General features: G+C 35.8%; 1 protein-coding gene across 1 annotated transcript; it reads right to left on the bottom strand.

Moving 5' to 3' along the window:
* Positions 1-1223: 1223 nt before the first annotated feature.
* LOC119071057 (spindle pole body component 110) lies at positions 1224-17034 on the bottom strand. Its single transcript, XM_037175677.1, has 5 exons — positions 16671-17034; positions 11188-11378; positions 6320-8584; positions 4763-4894; positions 1224-4696 (listed from the first exon to the last, which is right to left on the bottom strand). The coding sequence occupies exons 1-5, from the start codon at positions 16714-16716 to the stop codon at positions 4454-4456; spliced, it is 2877 nt and encodes a 958-aa protein (XP_037031572.1). The 5' UTR covers positions 16717-17034; the 3' UTR covers positions 1224-4453.
* Between the last annotated feature and the right edge of the window lie 1320 nt (positions 17035-18354).

The following is an 18354-nucleotide window of genomic DNA, read 5'->3' as shown; positions in this document are numbered from 1 at the left end:
GTCTGTTACCAAAATGCAAGTCAAGTTGGGCACGGTCAAATTTACTGAAAGTGTTCATTTTTAAAATTGCGCATAGCGCAATTACTAAAGCCCGTACGAAGTACCTCTCAAACAAAACCAACAATTTACGACATTATTTTAGAAACCCAATATTTTTTGCCAACTTTCCATTGGGTATTCAATTACCTCTCAAATGAAACAAAAACTAGCAAAATCGGTTGAGATTTACTCGATTTATGTGCAAAAAGCACTAGGGCCGAGTAGCGGCCCTAGTCCAAGGACCCAAATTTGAAACTTTTTTGCCATCATTCTATTCGGCATTCAATTGTCTCTCAAATGAAACAAAAACTAGCAAAATCGGATGAGATTTACTCGATTTATGTGCAAAAAACACTTAGGGCCGAGTAGCGGCCTTGGTCCAGGGGCCCAAATTTGAAACTTTTTTTGCCATCATTCTATTCGGCATTCAATTATCTCTCAAATGAAACAAAAACTAGCAAAATCGGATGAGATTTACTCGATTTATGTGCAAAAAACACTTAGGGCCGAGTAGCGGCCTTAGTCCAAGGGCCCAAATTTGAAACTTTTTTCGACACGTTCTTTTCGGTATTCAGTTACCTTCCATAAAAAACTAAATCTAGCAAAATCGGATGAGATTTACTCGATTTATGTGCAAAAAACACTTAGGGCCGAGTAGCGGCCTTAGTCCAAGAGCCCAAATTTGAAACTTTTTTTGCCATCATTCTATTCGGCATTCAATTATCTCTCAAATGAAACAAAAACTAGCAAAATCGGATGAGATTTACTCGATTTATGTGCAAAAAACACTTAGGGCCGAGTAACGACCTTTGAGCCCTCCCAACAAGCCCACGTTGCATCTTACCCAAAAACAATGTTCAGCAACTTTGTTCTACTCGTCAATACCTTTCATTTGATATATCACAAGCAGCCCTTGCGTGCGTATTTCGGTAGATATCGTCGAAAGACTGAAAAACACCTATAGGGCCCTAGCTCTGGAAGGGCCGACCCTACCATGCCCATTTTCGAACTTGACCTTACTTTTGTCGATACCAATCGGGGAAAAAAAGAATTTTGAAAAAAGGTTGTGATTTACTCTAGCTAGAGGGGTCACGGACGGACGGACGGACGGACATTTTTTTTATTGCGGATTCGTCATCTATTAACATAACCAAATGCTTTGCCCTTACTGTCTGCTTCCAATTCGACGTGTTACAAACGGCATATTAATCTTATAAGCCCCCAGTACTTCGTACGGGGCTAAAAACAGTCATAGCATGTACAAAAAGCAAATCCAATGGGTACTTTCCATGATCTACGATCAATAACATTCAAAAGATTATATGTTCATTGCATATGTTCAAAATGTATAATCGTAAATAAGCGTATAAGCGTAAATATCCCACCGGAAATATTCCAATGGAAATATTCCAATGGAAATATTCCAATGGAAATATTCCAATGGAAATATTCCAATGGAAATATTCCAATGGAAATATTCCAATGGAAATATTCCAATGGAAATATTCCAATGGAAATATTCCAATGGAAATATTCCAATGGAAATATTCCAATGGAAATATTCCAATGGAAATATTCCAATGGAAATATTCCAATGGAAATATTCCAATGGAAATATTGCAATGGAAATAATCCACACGGAAACATTTCATCGGCGCCTTGTATATGAATTTTAATAAATGAAAAAGTGAGACTGTGAAATTGTCTGCTAGCGAAATGCGACTAATTTGAAAGAATTTGCAGTCATCAGTTCGTACGAGTCTGTCTTATTGTTCTATCTGGTGATACCATTAACGAATGCTACAAGTTCTAACCTGATATCTGCTTTCCGTTTGCTGGGTATCATTTTCAATATAATAATTATCTCTAATGTATGATAAACATTCCTTTAAATTGATCTGTGCGAATACTCTCTTATAATCATCCTGCACCTAAATGAAGGTGCATTAATTTCATTGAGAAATTTCAAATATATTTTAATTGTTAATTTTGTTAACTCATTTTTAAATTTTTAATTAAACTCAGGAAGTAACCTAAACCGAGAAATATAAATAAATTATCTGCTTTGATCGTATATAACTTAAAATAATTGTCATTTTAGTCAATAAATATTTTTTCACAATTTAAAAATATAAAATTTTATTTGAACATTATAGAGAAAGAAAATGAAATCTGTCAAACATTTGCTGGTAGAAAATATGTGTTATCCATTGACACAGAACGAAAAGACTTCGAAATCGATTTGGCTGGAAAAAGAAGAAGAAACTTTTGGGCATATAAATGAATATGTAGTATAGGACTTGCGACATGCCCACTTACTAACGTATGACGTTCTAAAACTTTAAATTAATTCAATTGTCGATTTAATGGCTTGTCTATAATTTGTCTGGTGTAACATTTCAGAAATGGAACTCGTATCGTAAATTCGTATTCGTTAAATCTATTACTTCTTTTATCTAAAGTGCCGTGTATTTGACATAAAATCTTTTACTTCATTTGTTACAACAATTTTACTGTAAAAGATACGACAAAATAGAACTCATCGTTTATATTATTGTCATCGTTATCGGCTTATCATCGTTTCTTATAGGTTCACAAACACTTAAACTGAAAGGCTCAACCAAAAAAAAACGGTAACTACGCCACTGAAACTACCCATCCATACCACTTTTCTAAGCATTTGACCAAAAAAACCTGCTAAATCTGCTTAAATTAAGGATTATTTTTGCATGTGTTATCCAGATACACCAGCTTGTCGTGGAAAAAGGCAACTGATCCCAACCCTAAAAGGTACACCACCTACACCACAAACGATGGAAAATCTATTACTTCATTTGTTTAAATGTAAATTTTTCTATAAAATATTGTTTTTTGTCGTCACTGCCGATAATAGATGATAACGCCGTCCGTAAGAGGTTAAAAAAAATGAAGAAAAAAAATTGTTGACAATGCAGTTCCATAAAAGCAAAAGATTTAATCAAACGAGCCTTCAATATAGTAGTTTTAACTAAAAATAACTAAAAACGCAAGCCCGGTCTCACCATATGACCAATCTAGCCCTGATTACTTTATGTGGCAGGAATTATTTCTGAGAATTTTAAGATTATTTTTAGAAACCGATTTTTCAATTTTTTTGTCAGTTTACAGGCTTTTCTCAACTTCAACACGATTTCAAAAATCGATTTTCTCAATTGAACCATTTTGCCGCAATTTTAGACCAAACAAACACTCACGACACAAACATTTTTCAGAGGATTTCCTGGTCTGAATAGCCCACAACATCCCCAGGAATTTAAGTCCATTTGAGCAAAAATCGAATCATTTTCTAGATGAATTTCCGAATTTTCAAGTTTAAGATCCGCTAAATTTTTCCTAGCCGGCGAATTTTGACAACTCACGAAGAAGATTTTTCCGACAAACTTCTTCCGGATTTAATTTTTTCTGTTGCATTGGACTCCAATTTGTAGAATAGGACTGATACAGCTAGCGAAAATCTAAAAAAAAAAAAATTGGTGGAGGTCGAAATAGTTGGGAGGCTGAAAACTCAAAAATTTAGCTTCCATGATCGCAAGTTGTAAATGAATTTTTCAAAATTTTTAAAATCAATTTTTGACATCTAGGAATGATAACAATTTCTTGTGGACTACGTCAGTCTCGATCCTTTATCCATCGCACACCCCTAAAGTGTATGCATGACAATGCAAGCATTCAAATTTCAAATACCTATACGTGACCGGAGACGGAAAGATGAATGAATATAATCGGAAATCTGATAAAAGTATGAGGAAAGAACACTAATTCGAATGTAAAATTGCATAGAAACATTAATTAATTAAGTAATTTTGAAAGATAAGCGCCCCATATACACTCATGTGTGATAAAATGTTCCACTCAAAAAAGTATCTCGTGTAAACCACTCAAATCAAGTTTTCTGTTTGCTTTTCGGATTTTGTTAGGTGCTTCACCCAGTGAGTAACAATTACGACGAATTTTCGTAATTGTTTTTTCTGTTTTAACACAAACAACATATTTTATGTCTTCTTCATACGGTGACTTGTTCGATGTGCATAATACTCTACACTACATTATAACAGTGTCGAATCTACAGATTGACCTTTCGGGCAAAGCATATTTGTTAACCGATAATGCGGTAATCTATTACATCAATTGTTTTAACATAGATTAGACTAGATGTGAGTGCCAATTTTGCTGTCGATCAGGACTAGTCTTGAGAAACCTTTTCGGAAATTTAAAAAAAAACTTTCAGAAATTTAAGAAATAAACAGATAAACAGATGTACATATACTAGCCCTCTGTGGCCGGATAACACATGGAGTCTAATATTTAGATTCGAAACGCTTTACGCTTTATAACTAATGCTACGTACAAGACACAAAAAACCGACTTATAAAACTTAATTATTTCGTGTTCGAAAAGCACTGGGATTCGGACTGCTATGTCCAACGGAAACAACGACCGGCGATTGATTTTCTTTTCCGCAGAACGATTTCGGCGTTTTAGGTGTTTTCGGCGTACCCAAATTGGCCGCACTGAGCGAAATATTCATTTTTCGCGGTGTCACATTGACCACTTGCTCCTTCAATTCATTGATCTTGCTCTCCTGTTCCTTGTTCACGATTTGGAGTTGGGTGATTTTCTGGAAATGAAATGACAAATTGAAATCAGGCAGCTGAATGAGGTTGATTGAGTGTAAAAGTGTTACATCTTTCAGTTGAGTATTCGATTCCTTCAATTGATCGATTTGTTTGGATCGTTTAGATGCGCTGCGTTTGTTGGAAATTTCAGCATATTTTCCGGGTGTTTCCTTGCTCATTTTTTCGGTAACCTCGCAAAGCTGAAATGGAGATCAAATTTTTAGTTTAATTTCAAATAAACTACAAGCGAATAAGTCGTGACGAATAGGGTTTTACGACATGTATTAAATTATGGGAAAATATTTTTAATTTCTTATCAGCATCCTGTTAAAGAGTGCTAACAATGAGACTTTTCTGCACAAATTTTGGTTTTTCATCAATGTAAGTATGAATTGTGCCTCTTACAGCACGCTAAATCTGGTTTTTCATTACACTGGATGTGAAACTGCCAATACAACTCTGAAGTGATTTTCGCGAGAAATCTCCCCGGAGGGTTTCTTTTGAAGAAAAACCTATTTGGTATGTACTTGAAGGCCCTGATGTTTGGACTTCAAAACCAGCGTCAAAACCATATATCCAAATATTTAAAGAGAACAAAGCCACTGAAAAATGGAAACGCTGTCTGCCCTTGTCCCAGCTTTCCAATGATACCAATTATTCATGACTAATGAGATGGGTGAAGTACTTCGCAAGTGAAAATATGCCACTGTATTACTCTACTCGAAGAATCTGGTATGGAGGGCAAATTTGATTCAAAAATTCTATTTTGTATGCCATGCCGTAAACAAATTCTTGTTCCTAAGTTGTACGATGTGCTGTCAACCTCTCGGCTCCGCCTCGGTTTGGCAATTTTCACATCTTTTGCTCAAATTTTCATTGGACCATGTTTGTGATACAGATTATAAGTGTATTCAACAAGAGTGGCAAAACGATGGGGTACTGTAGGTACTTCATAAGAGAAAAGGTTCTGGTATCAAAATATCAAATCTTCATAGGAACTACGACTTCACAGCACCCTTGACACACACAAAGCGCAAATGAATTATTCATTCGAGGAATTAATTCCAAATGTTTGCTTGTTGCTAAATTCGTATCAACCTACAAACATTGGGGACTTTCCCTCGGCAAGGCAAAACGATAAATTAATTCGAAAAATAAGAAATACATTTTTCAGAGAAAAACAACATTTTTTGTGTTGGTTACACACAGTGCCGTGTTCAGCTTCTTGCCGCCAAGAGTAATTTTTAAATGGGTGTCAAATGTATGTATATGTTAAGGCGAATCAAAAAACCTATTTTGTGGACTCGGAAGCCAGATTTTTAGACTGAGACGTTGAATGTCTCTGGGCGCCAAGTGCAATTGCCCTTTTTGCCCATATGGAAAGAGAGGCACTGGTTATATATGACTATGTAAATTGCTTACTACAGCGGCAACTGGTGTTGAATTAACAAGAAAACATTTGTGGATAACAGTAACAGAAATTTCACTTTAAGGTCAATTAATCTTTCGCAGAATAATTTATTGAATCTTTCAAGCTGGTCTCATAGTTGCACATAACGAATTTTTCAAAAAATTGACTCAAAAATTGCAAGCAGTCAAGGCTGTTAAATAAAGCGAAAAATTACCTTCTGTTTCAGCTCCAAATTTTCCAGTGCTTGCTCGTTCTCCATTTTCACCATATCCTGCAAAATTTCGATCTGTCTGGTCTTCTCCATCAGTTTCTCCTTCAATAAACTATTCTCTGCGCTGATTTTTTCCTCGTCCGAAAACATGAGACTTTTCTTCTCACTCTTCTCGTTCGCCTCCAATTCCAGTTGACTGATAATGTTCGCAATTAACGCATTGGACACCATCGAATCTTCTTCGGTCAGCAGCTTTTCCTCGGGCGTCGGATTCGGAGGTTTGATCAATTCGGAATCGTATTTTTCGAACTGTTCGCATCGGAACTTGTAGGTCATATTCTCCAGTTTGATGGTCTTGTTCTCCTGTTGCAGATCTAACAGTTGCTTGTCTTTCAAGTCAAGTTCCATGCGGGCCAATTCAATGCCATTCGCGAACTCTTCCAGCAAAGATTTCATGTCGCAAATGTACGTCTCACGTGCTTCGTACCTGCGCTTGATGTCGCTGTACATTTCGAAGTATTTTCCGATATTCTCTTCCAGTTTGTCGTTGAACAATTTGTTGACCGTTTCGAGAGTTTCCTCTTCCGTTGCCATAAACTTCTCGAAAACGGAATCCCGTTCCTTTACTTCTCGTTCCAAAGCCAACGACGAATTTCGTAGAGCAGTCAGCACGGTTTTGTATTCCTCTATGTCATCTTTCAGCAACGATACTTCGGCAGACAATTCCAGATTTTGCGCTTCAAGAATAGATTTTGACTCGCTCAACACTTTCAGTTCGTCTTTCAATAATTCAACGTCGGTATCGGATTTCTTAAGTCTTTCCATTAAAATGTTGACGGTCGACCGAGTGTTGTTCAACGTTATTTGGTAGTGGTATTTTTCGGTCATCACTCTGGAACAATCTTTCCTTGCGTCATTGACCTCGGTCTCAAAGTCTTCACGAATTTTGTTGATATTTTCGATTTCTTGTTTGAGTTTATTGTTCAGCTCCTGGATGACGTCGTCTTTCTCCTTCATCATTTCGTTGGCTGACGATAGTAGCGTCTTCAGATCCTGTTTCTCGAATTCGCACTGCATTATCTCAGTTTCAGCGATCTTTTGGCACTTATCCAGTTCGGATTTCCACAATTGTCTCTCTTGTTCGACGGACTGTTCGGCGGATGTTTCTATGCTCCTCAGTTTCTGCTCGAACTGGACCTCTGAGATGCGAATTTTCTCTTCAATGATCTCATTATTCCGTTCCACTCTGCTGTCGTACTCTTTCTTCAAATTGATAACATTTTCAGTGTGATCCTTGACCAGCTGAGACTTTTCCAACGTTGCCACTGATTCGATTTCCTTTATTTTCATTGAATGCATTTCTTTGAGTGTAGCGATCTGTTGCTCATATTTCTTGGACAAAGACTTCAAGTCATCGTTGAAAGAAACTCGTACTTCGTCTCGAAGTGAATCCATTTCGATGTCCTTTCCAGCGAGTTCTTCCTGTAGTCCTTTGTTGGAATCTTTCAGAAATGTTAGTTCGCTCATTATGCGCGACATTTCTTTCTTGGTGGCTTCGAAGTCACTTATCAGCTTTCGATTCTCTTCAGCATACGCGACCATATCGTCCTCAGCGTGTTTCTTTATTTCAGCTATTTCAGCCAACAAGTTCATATTTTCCACCAAATGACCTTGATATTCATTCTCCAGTTCCAAAAGCTTTGAACTCTTATCCTGCACCTTCATCCTCAGCTTCTGCGTTTCGTCATCCAAAGTTTTTCGTTCGGTTTTCAACTCCTGTATCTCCTCCATCAATAACAGATTGTTGTTTCGGAAATTCTCACATTTCCTTTCCAGGTCACTGTTCGTCGCAATCAAAAAATCGATTTCATTGTCATGGGTTCGAAATATGGTCTTTATTTCCTCTTCTAGACCTTCCACCTTTTCAACCGACTTTTCTGTTATATTTTTAAGTAATTCGTTTGCCTGCACCTCCTCGGCAATTTCTTTTTCCAGTTCACCGATTCGTACATCTTTTGTCTTTAACAGTTCCAAATTCAGACTGTTCAAAATGCCAAGCTCATGGGACTTTTGCTTCAGTTCTTCAATCAGCTGCTCGTATTCGATCAGCACTTCGGTTTTGTTTTTGATTTCCACATTGGCTGCGTCCAGAGCTTCCTTGTCTCGTTTCTCCTGGTCGTTGAATAGACTTTTAGCTGCCGAAGATTTCTCCTTTGGTGTTAAATCTGAGTGTTGTCGGTTGAAGCGTAGACGACGGGGTAATGATGGCTGTAAAGTGAGAGAAAATGACGACATTAGAAATGTAGCTAGACGTGGAGTAGAAGATCTACAAAATTAATCTTTATTAGTCTGTCCAAGGAAAATGTTCTTCAAAATTGTGAATAATATGGTTTCCCATTTTTAATCAATGCAACTCCTCAAAGTCTAGTCCTTCAACATAAAAATATTCTCTAATTTTCAATTTTAAATTTTCATCGATGTAAAACGTTGCTGTCTTACTTTACATCTGACAAAAACGACAAATGCCTGCAACATTGCATGCAGCTGTGTAGGAGGGTTAATTCACTTTAAAAAAAAAATTTCGACCAATATCGCAGAATAATTCTTTGCTCAAAATTACTTTTACATGACTAGGGATAAAAAGATTAAAAGTAGAGTTTTCGTGTGAATTTTGTCGATCCGAGGCGAAGCCGAGGTCAATAAACACACGAAAACGAGACTTTTAACTTTTATCCCGAGTTATGTAAAGCACCCGTTTGATGTGATATTACAACACTCAAAGCAGTGTTGATTGGTTATTTGTGTACCTGTTTTGGACGATTGATTTTAGGCAATTTCGCGGATTGTAGGCCGAACGAAGTGGTTACAAACAGGTGCACATGTAAGTTTTCATGCAGAGGGCCGGAAACCCGAGAAAATTCGAAAAATTGCCCTCATTTTCGGCCCGAAGCATGAAAATGGAATTTGTATGAGTTGTTACAGCTTTCGTTTGAGAAAATGTAAGCAATGTGATCGATCAAATTTGAAGAGTGATTGTTTACAATGAAAATTATGATTTTTTGTGCTCTTGTCTATTTCAATTCTCGGTTGGCACAAAGCATGATGTGTTACACGTATTGTAATGAGATTTTTTCAGCACACGACCCAAGTTTTCCTTACGAGCGGAGCGAAAAAAAAGTGCTAAAAAAATCGACTTGTAACACAACATACATGCTGAGGGCGTCGAAAGACGTGCTTTAAATATGAAAAGTACGGTTTTCGACGCATGTAGCACTGTTACGTCGAATATTTAAATATATTTTTAAAAAAATGTTTTACAAGCCATTCGACAGCAAAGATTAAAATCTGAAAAATTTCGTGGAAAAATATTTTTAGTGAAAAATTCAGTGAATCCAAAACTTAAAATAATATATTTCGTACCTAGGACTAAAAGCCTTTTTTAGCGTGTGAGAGGTTTCCAGACAGAGCCGAAGGCGAGGTCATGAATCGAATACGCTAAAAAAGGCTTTTAGTCCTAGGTACGAATAGTATTTTTCATATTAGACGGGTCCTAGGTATGAAAAATTCTTTAATCGATGCAGCAAAGCAATCGATTGGTGCTAGAATGTGCTGAAATTTTAAGAGTGGTTGTGTCACTCGAAAAAAGAAAAGTGTTTGAAAAATAGTAAAAAAAAACCCAGGACTATTTTTGGGTAAACGTTTTCCCGAGGAGGGCAACCACTTAGATGATTAGCATGAGTAACCAAATGTTAATCAAGTGATTAACAACTGATGAACGATGTGATTCATCGGAAGTTAGTTGCTAATCATAATAAGTTAATGTTAAAATAGCGATTAACCAATGTTAATAATCACCGAAGAATTCACTGATTTATCGAGATCAATTCTTTGGTTAATTAAAGTGGTTTCCTACTCGTATTTTTTGATATTTTCTTGAAATTTACAATATTTTCCTTAATTCTCCTAAAATTTACTAAAATATCGGGAAATGTTTCCCCAAAAATAAAACCTTGAGAAAACCCAACGAGTTAAATGTTTAGTGTTCAAAGTAGCTTAATCCAATTTATGCAAACATAATCGCAAATAAGGAATAGCGCTCCAACGAACGTACGTACGAGTAGAATTTCAATTAATCTTGCAATTAATTGCAATATCGAATCTACGAGTGCTACGAACTAAATACGTACTGACTGGGGTGAAACTTTGCATTAGGTTATCATCACGAGGTTGAGGTCAAGACGTACTGATACGCATTCAAGATTTCAATAACGAATTTTAATTAAAATTGAACCTCATGAAAACGGAAAACAGATTAGAAATTTTCTTCATCATCGACAAGTAAACGTATTTATCTCATTACACAGTGTGGGTCAAAACGACAAACAGTTGGAACTTAAGTCGCTTGAAATGCATCGAAAAATTATTTTTTTAGAGGTAAGGTGGAGCCTCTTTCCTTATGTTATAGTATGTGACCGTAGCTAGCATAGAATCGGTTTTTTATAGTGCGTTTCATTCAACTTATAGGTCGTTTGCTACTTACACTATTAGCCAAGACCTTCCTTCGGAATAGCGAATATTCGAAGGAGTGATAAATGAAAATTTTCATTCGAGATTCGAACTGATTGCAGTGGAAACAAATTCATGCCTAAATTTCACTGACGTCCCCCACTGACGTTGAAGCACGGCAGAGTTCATTTTCATACTATGCCTAGGTGCCTTATTTTGACATTCGGAAAATGAGGAGCTACTGCCTGGGTTAGAGCTTCTCCGTGGTCGAAGAAAATGGCTTTGTTTTTTTAGTAATGATATGCCTTGTGTCTTTAACGCATTTCTTGAAAGACTAAACATGTAAAATTGTTCCTAATTCTTACCGTTCGAAATAACCGCAACGCGCTGTGCTTTGTTTTCTCCGCAGTCGTTTTGTGCTTTTCACTCTCCGTTGAAGCAACTGATTCCTTCGACGGCTGCGTCCGCTTAATTTCAGCATCTTTAGACAATTCTTTCATCAATTTTTTGATGGACTCCTTGCGGTCGACTCGATCAGAGTATGGTGAATCTGTGACTGAAAATGAAGAAAGATTATGGTTAATTGAATTGCAAGGTGATTTATGACGTGTTAGAAGAGTTAGATATGCAGTTGCAGCTCGCACGTAGTGCACACTTTTCTGGAACAATGACTTCTTCAAGTTTTTGTTCTCAGATATACAAAAACATTTTGTGTAGGATCGTGCCCAACATAAATTACATTTTAGTGAGAGGCACATGCCTCTACGTGTAATAAACAGTATTCCATTATTCACGTTACCCCCTGGAGCAAGAGATCTTTTTTTGCAAATGAAAACAGTTCTAACAAAATGTTCAAAGGTATTCGATGACCAAGAACTTCAATTACAATGGACAGTGAGCACATTGTTTACACAAGATGCGTAAATCATGCTGAGACATTGGTCATAATTTTCGAATAATAATCTTTTGCGGATGCACATGTATAACAATCGGGCTACTAACTAAGCTGCAACAACAATAAATTATAATTAATGATTATCGTATGAACAATATACGTTTCAAGAAAACCATTCTTATAGACTTTACGAGCAGATGGTGTGAACAGACGTCAACTGTACTTTTAAATGAAGTGAAAAAGAAGAAAAAAAAATTAATAAGAAAGAAGGTTCGTGCTCGGATCGTATGTGATATACAAGTCAACTCTTTTGATCCAAATGGTAATTGGAAGAACTTATTGTTTACGGATAATCATCGTCAGTTGTTTTCAAAAAAATTTTTTCTTAGAACCTGGAACTAGTATTACCGATGAGTTAATACACGGAAAAAACACAAAATGTCGATGTACGTTTGAGTCGATCACGTTTTACGTGTGGGTCGCAAATGCTACGTCTCGTACGTAGTATGTATATCGAAGTCGTAAAATTCTACGTCTACATCGTACAATAAACGGCTGAGTGAACCATTGGTTTCGTCCTCACTCAACTACAATGTACAAAACCAATGGTTCACTCAGTCGTTTATTGTACGATTTAGACGTAAAATTTCACGACTTCGATGTACATACTGCGTAGGAGATGTAGTATTTGCGACTCACACGTAAATCGTGATCGAATCAGACGTACATTGACATTTTCCGTTTTTTCCGTGTAGGAGCGATTTTCTTTAGACATTGAATTTACGTGTGATAGTTCGGGTTCTTATGCAATACCGTTGATAGAGTGGTCAAAGTTGTGGAACTAATTGTTTTTTTCGTGAAACGGTTTTATCGGTAAGAAAGCCGGTAAATGAATATGGACTTTTTCGTTCTGACTCATTGACGACATTCTGTGGAAAAGTTTTTTTCCGAGACTGGTAAAATGCCCTAGGTATCTGGGTTTCCCAAAAAAGTGAAACTAGAAAACTCAATTTTGTGGCTAAATCGGAAAATACATCAATAATGGGGCTTCCAGATCTAGCCGTCCGGAAAAAATACTTTTTGGAGGAACCTTAGACCTGACCCTAGAAACTAAAAGTAGCCATAACTGCATTTCTTGCGTCAGAGTTTCAATGTTTTGGTAAACTTTTATAGGGTTCCTTCGGATGTTTTACTTAGAGAATGTGGTAAAAGTGCAAATATAAGCTTTTCTAACTAGAAACTACAATTTTATTTAATGGGAAGGGCCCAATCTAACTAGAAATACTTCTTGTGGATTTACAACTCCTTCCCGATTCAAGAAATCGAAGATTCCAATCACTTCATCATGTTTTTTTTTTATTATTTACTGAATTTACAGCATTTTCCTTTGTTCCAAAGACTCCAAGTCGCTCCAAATTCTAGAACTCATGGATTCCGTGCACTTCCACTGTAACATTTTAAGGTGAATAAGGGTCAGTTCCTAAAATTTTATTATTCTTCAGTACTCTTCCTCACTCCTTAACTCGATGTTATCTCTTCTATCAAGATTTTCTACTTATTTAATTAAATTGTACAGTTCCACTTGGTGGACGAGTAATCTGAGCAGCTCCTACGTAACGATATCACTACTTACGAAACTATTGTAATGGCATAAGATTGATTACAGATACGAGTGGCCTAAATCTCTTCACCATCAATAATGTTAAGGAGAATTTGTTACTCTAGAAGCTAGACAGGTATCAACCGTCAAGGATGTTTCTGATTCTCGATTTGCCATTGTGGAATTGGTGGCTATGGAAAAGTGTTGCTATGGAACGCAGACTGATGAAAGAAAACTCTATTGGTTCCTTAAACTACTGCGGCTTCTTCAAAAAAGGTTAGCAATTGTTGTGGTTCAACGCTAAATCGGTGCGAAACCGGATTTATCTTTGGAATAGAGTGTTCGAGATAGGTGGAATAACCGAATTACTTGTTCAAACGAATTAAGTAAATCTTGTGTGGTAAATAAGTTTTTTTTTGTATTTCCTCTTTTTTCTGTTTAAAATTCTAAGAAGCATTCACATAACACGTTCGGTCAGATTTATCTATCGGTGCGACGAAATGTAATTATTTCGTTTCCATTCTTCTCTTTAAAATCTCACCCCTTTAGCTGGGAGAATAATGTTTGTGCATAAATTTAAAAGATTTTTCTTTAATACAAACTGGTTATTACATGTCTGACAAAAGAGGGTCTTAAATCTTAAAGCAATTTACATGTTAGAGGTGGAGTTTTAGCAAATTCAATTGAAAAAAACAGTTCAAATTTCTATGCAGCTGGGTAGGAAAATAATAGTAATTTCTGTGATTTTAAAACCCTAAAATTGATCGACAGTGAGAGAGAGAAAAAGAAAACATCTTACTACGTTCTTCAAGCATAAATAAATTGCGCAATGTTTGTACACAATACAAAACTGCCACGAGCAATGCGTATACCAAATCGTAGGACGAAACAATTTTTTGTCCACCGATTTTTATCGCGTTTCATGAACAATTTCAATACACAGAATTCTACAATCAAAATCGAACATCTGCCACGTCTTAGATAAAATTTATTGAACAATTTTTTTTATAGCAATAAGTACACAAAAGTTTTAAGTCTGAATGGCATCGCAATTTCATATGTATACCTATGCGATGACGCACGTGTGTATATTATCCTTGTTTTGTTAGTTTTCTTGGTTTGAGAAAGCGAATGCCTTTGAACACATTTACTACGGTCGTAAGTCTGCAACAGAAAAAAATTACCTCAATGCAGAGTTGTTTCCCTTTCAATGTTCTTACGGCGTGTATTTCCCATTTATTTTTTTCTCTCGACATTTTCGTTTTTATTGTTTGATAAAAATGGGGTCTTTTCATTCTGGGTCTCTGAACTCAGCGAAGGGTAACGAAAATTGGAAGGACGACTTCTTCATTTTTCGAATTGGTAGTTTGGTTGTCGTTTTATACAACAGTGAGAATAGGTAAATTCTGTATGATGTGATGGAATGGTGAAGAAGCATGAATGTTACGCTATGTTATACATACAAATTCAATCTTAATTAAAATTTCCTGTTGCATATAATACAACACACACATGGTTATGTGCCACATCATAATCGCGCCATCGCTGAACATTATTATTAGGCGTAAAGTATTTGAAGCATAACCGAATTATGAAACTAGAATTTGGTGTAGAAATAGAAAAATTTTCAGTTGGATATTTCTCATTCATTTAAAACCGGAAAGACCATATTCTGAGGTCGTATTTGACCATATCATTTGGTCATAAAGAGGTATTATCGACAACGACGGCACGAGTGAGCAATATACAACTAAACGAAACTTTAAACAAAAGAAGTAGTAGACTGAAGTCTCACTTTATTGAAAGGTAGGTTGAAAGGATAGAAATCTGAAACAATCACGCAAGAAGTAGTCCCTATTCCAAAGTGTGTGAATTTTAGGAAGGTTCCTCGATCCTGCCCGGAACAAGACTCATTTTTGGGAATCTTATTTCGGAATAATCTGAAAATTCTAAAATATTCTAATTTCTAAAAGTGTTCCAGTCCACTTACGGATTTTCAATTGTAGGCTTGCATAGTTTACGTTGTTGGCAGTGAAAACAAAATTTTATGTTTCTTTTCTAAATTTGTAATTTCTGGACCGATCTGACTATCACCCAACGGATATATCATCTGTTATCGACAACGATGACAAAAATAAGCAATGATCTCGAGTCAACGTCTCCTCATATAGGAAAATGTATGGCAAAACAAATGAGGTAAAAGATTTTCATTTATTCAAAAATATTTCGATCAAATCAAGTAATAGATTCAGTAGCCAACTTAATGATATGCTTACAATTACAACAGTCAGTCAAACATTCACATGTGTGGTAATCAGGGTCTTCTTTAGGGAGTTAAATTCACGAACGTTCCAACAATTCCTTAACCTGTCACATACGGCTATTCATCTGTTATTGATAACGACGACAAAAATAATGACAAGCTCTGCGTAATATGGTCATTTATATAGTAAAATCCATGTTAACGAAATTGAAGTGCAAGATTTGAATTCAACCAATTAAAAATACTTTGATACAAAATACAAAATAATAATACTTGTCATATGCTTGCCGAAATAAAAACCAACTCAAAATGAAGACTGTAAATTTGATGAATTTGTTTGTATGGAAAAGGTGTGTTCACGTGTATCGAATGAAATGGTAATCTACGTGACCTCTCCAAAGTTTCGGCCTTGCTGAAAAGGCCATAAAGACAACGGAGACACTTCGATATATTATTTTAGAGCAACAGATAAAAGAAGATGAAAGAAAGTGATAAGGTTGATCTGAAATTTAAACTACATGACTATCGACGCCTTTCTGAAGAAACAGCGAATTCCAGATGAAAGGGTAAGTAGTCGACATTTCTTCATGAACTCATTTCTTCAACCAGTCGTTGTTTTTTCACCTCTTCAACATTTTGTAAAAAGAAGGACGACTTTGTACAGAAACGATGATCACGTCATTTCTTTAGAATGTTGTCGACACTCGAATTTTAGCTTCAATATATTTAAGAATGTACACAGCAGCGTAACGTCTACTATAGCTGTTGATCTGAAGGTTTTAAAAAATATTTTATGTTTCTGACAAAAATGGTGAACAACTTAACCTGGATGTGCTCACCATTTTGTGAAACAGACCTCTCAAAAAATTCAAATTTTAACGAACTAAAAAAATTGAATGGCGAAAAACATATACGTAGATGGAGTTGCAATGTGAAAATTTAAGTTTTTCTTAGCACCCTAATATTATGTCACATTTAAATCGAACGATATGATGCGGGCTAAATTAACCTATTCCCTTTAAAGCTGTTATCGTGGTAAAAACCGGGTCACCCCATTAAAACATTGGGACGGAAAACGAACATTTCTTACCTCCAATTTCGTTAAATCTCTTTAGTTTAGCCTTAGAAAACGACATTTTAAACACTTTGTATGGTGCAACAGTTTATCAATTTAAATAAAAAGTATTTTAAAAAAACATTTAACGTCAACCAATTTAAAGTTTTTCTCTTCTTTCACTCCAATCAAACAATTTCTAATATTTGTCTTATTCCATAATTGAATAACGATTAGAAATAGGAAACAATTAGAAAACTTAAGCAAACAAAAAAAAACGAAATACAAAAACGACAAAAAACAATAAAAAAAAATTACAAAAAAAAACTATTTAATCAACGCGCGCGCGGAATATACGATTTAAATTCTACGGACCCGTAGTGGTCGACCATCTAACTTACGAGGGATACAAAACTATAATGTTGAACGAAATTGGAGGGATGCTTTAAAGACCCTCCGATTTGAGTTGAAAAGACCGTTACACAAATGTAAATTTTAACTATATCGTAACCATACATATACAAACACACATTGTAGCTCTCTATGTTTAAATTACACAACCCGTATATTGATACGATGTATGCCATATACCTTAACCATGTAACCATAAATCCAGCTGCAATTTTTTTTTACTTTAAAAACTCAGTTATACATAAATGAAGGGGAAATGTATGGGGAAATGTCTTACCGGTGGTTTCAGACGTTATTTTACATAACATTTCTATATATTGATTGTCTAGTCCATATACAGCTATGTATTTTGAAGGGTTGCCTTACCGTATACATGACAATGTAGTAAACAGTTCATTTCCCCTTATCGACCCTTTAAAAGTAATCAGCTGTTTACTTCTGTTATATAAGAGGAATTTTGTTATTTGTTTGGTGTAACCGGCAGTGGTCATACTACAACCAACTGTCTGAGCGTTCTTTGAACTGTTTTAGCGTTAATTTTTGGAAATTTTGTTACTGTTTTCATTTTCAGATTATTCGTGTTGTAAAGCGGACAGAAATTCAAAAATTATCGAATACTAATCTGAAATCTTGACGAATAGTTGCGTTCTGCGACAACACTTTGAAAAAGTATTTCGAATCGAGGAGGAGACCTATATGAAAGGCAATGATCTAGTTTACCACTACATGGTATACACAGATAGAAGTATGGACTTAGATTTAAATCTTTTAGAGATTTAGGCGACCGAATATTTTTTGGAATTAAAATTTAATCCCCCAGGACTTAGTTTCATTACATTGCAAACTGGTAAATTATTTTTATAGATGTGTCGACAACTAGTTGTACACCAGGTGTAAAAAGGCATTTATTTATCTGAAATGAGACACGTTAGAACGTTTCGTGCACTGACGAGATTTGAACCCGGAACATACAGCACAACAGCCGATAACCTTTGAACTGAGTCTTAATGTTTCTATTCCCGCCGGAGTTTATTTCGACGAGAAAAAATCACCGTGCGATTAAAATACGTTCTTCAATGGTCTGTCCATACAAGCCGGAGGAAACAGCGATTTCATACGTATAAACAAACTCACCTTTCAATGAAAATCATTGAGAGGTGAGTTTCGTTATATGAAATCACTATTTCCTCCGCTACATAAACAGTTTGACATTAGACCAAAAGCCCCCAACAAATCAAAAGTAATCCCACACGGACCTAAAATTTTAATCGCAAATTTTTATCTGTGTAAACGCTCGGTATCTTTTGAA

This window comes from Bradysia coprophila (genome assembly GCF_014529535.1).
Source record: "Bradysia coprophila strain Holo2 chromosome IV unlocalized genomic scaffold, BU_Bcop_v1 contig_106, whole genome shotgun sequence".
NCBI classification, from domain to species: domain Eukaryota; kingdom Metazoa; phylum Arthropoda; class Insecta; order Diptera; family Sciaridae; genus Bradysia; species Bradysia coprophila.
Note: the sequence above shows the minus strand (reverse complement) of the source record. Positions and strands in the feature narration are given on the sequence as shown.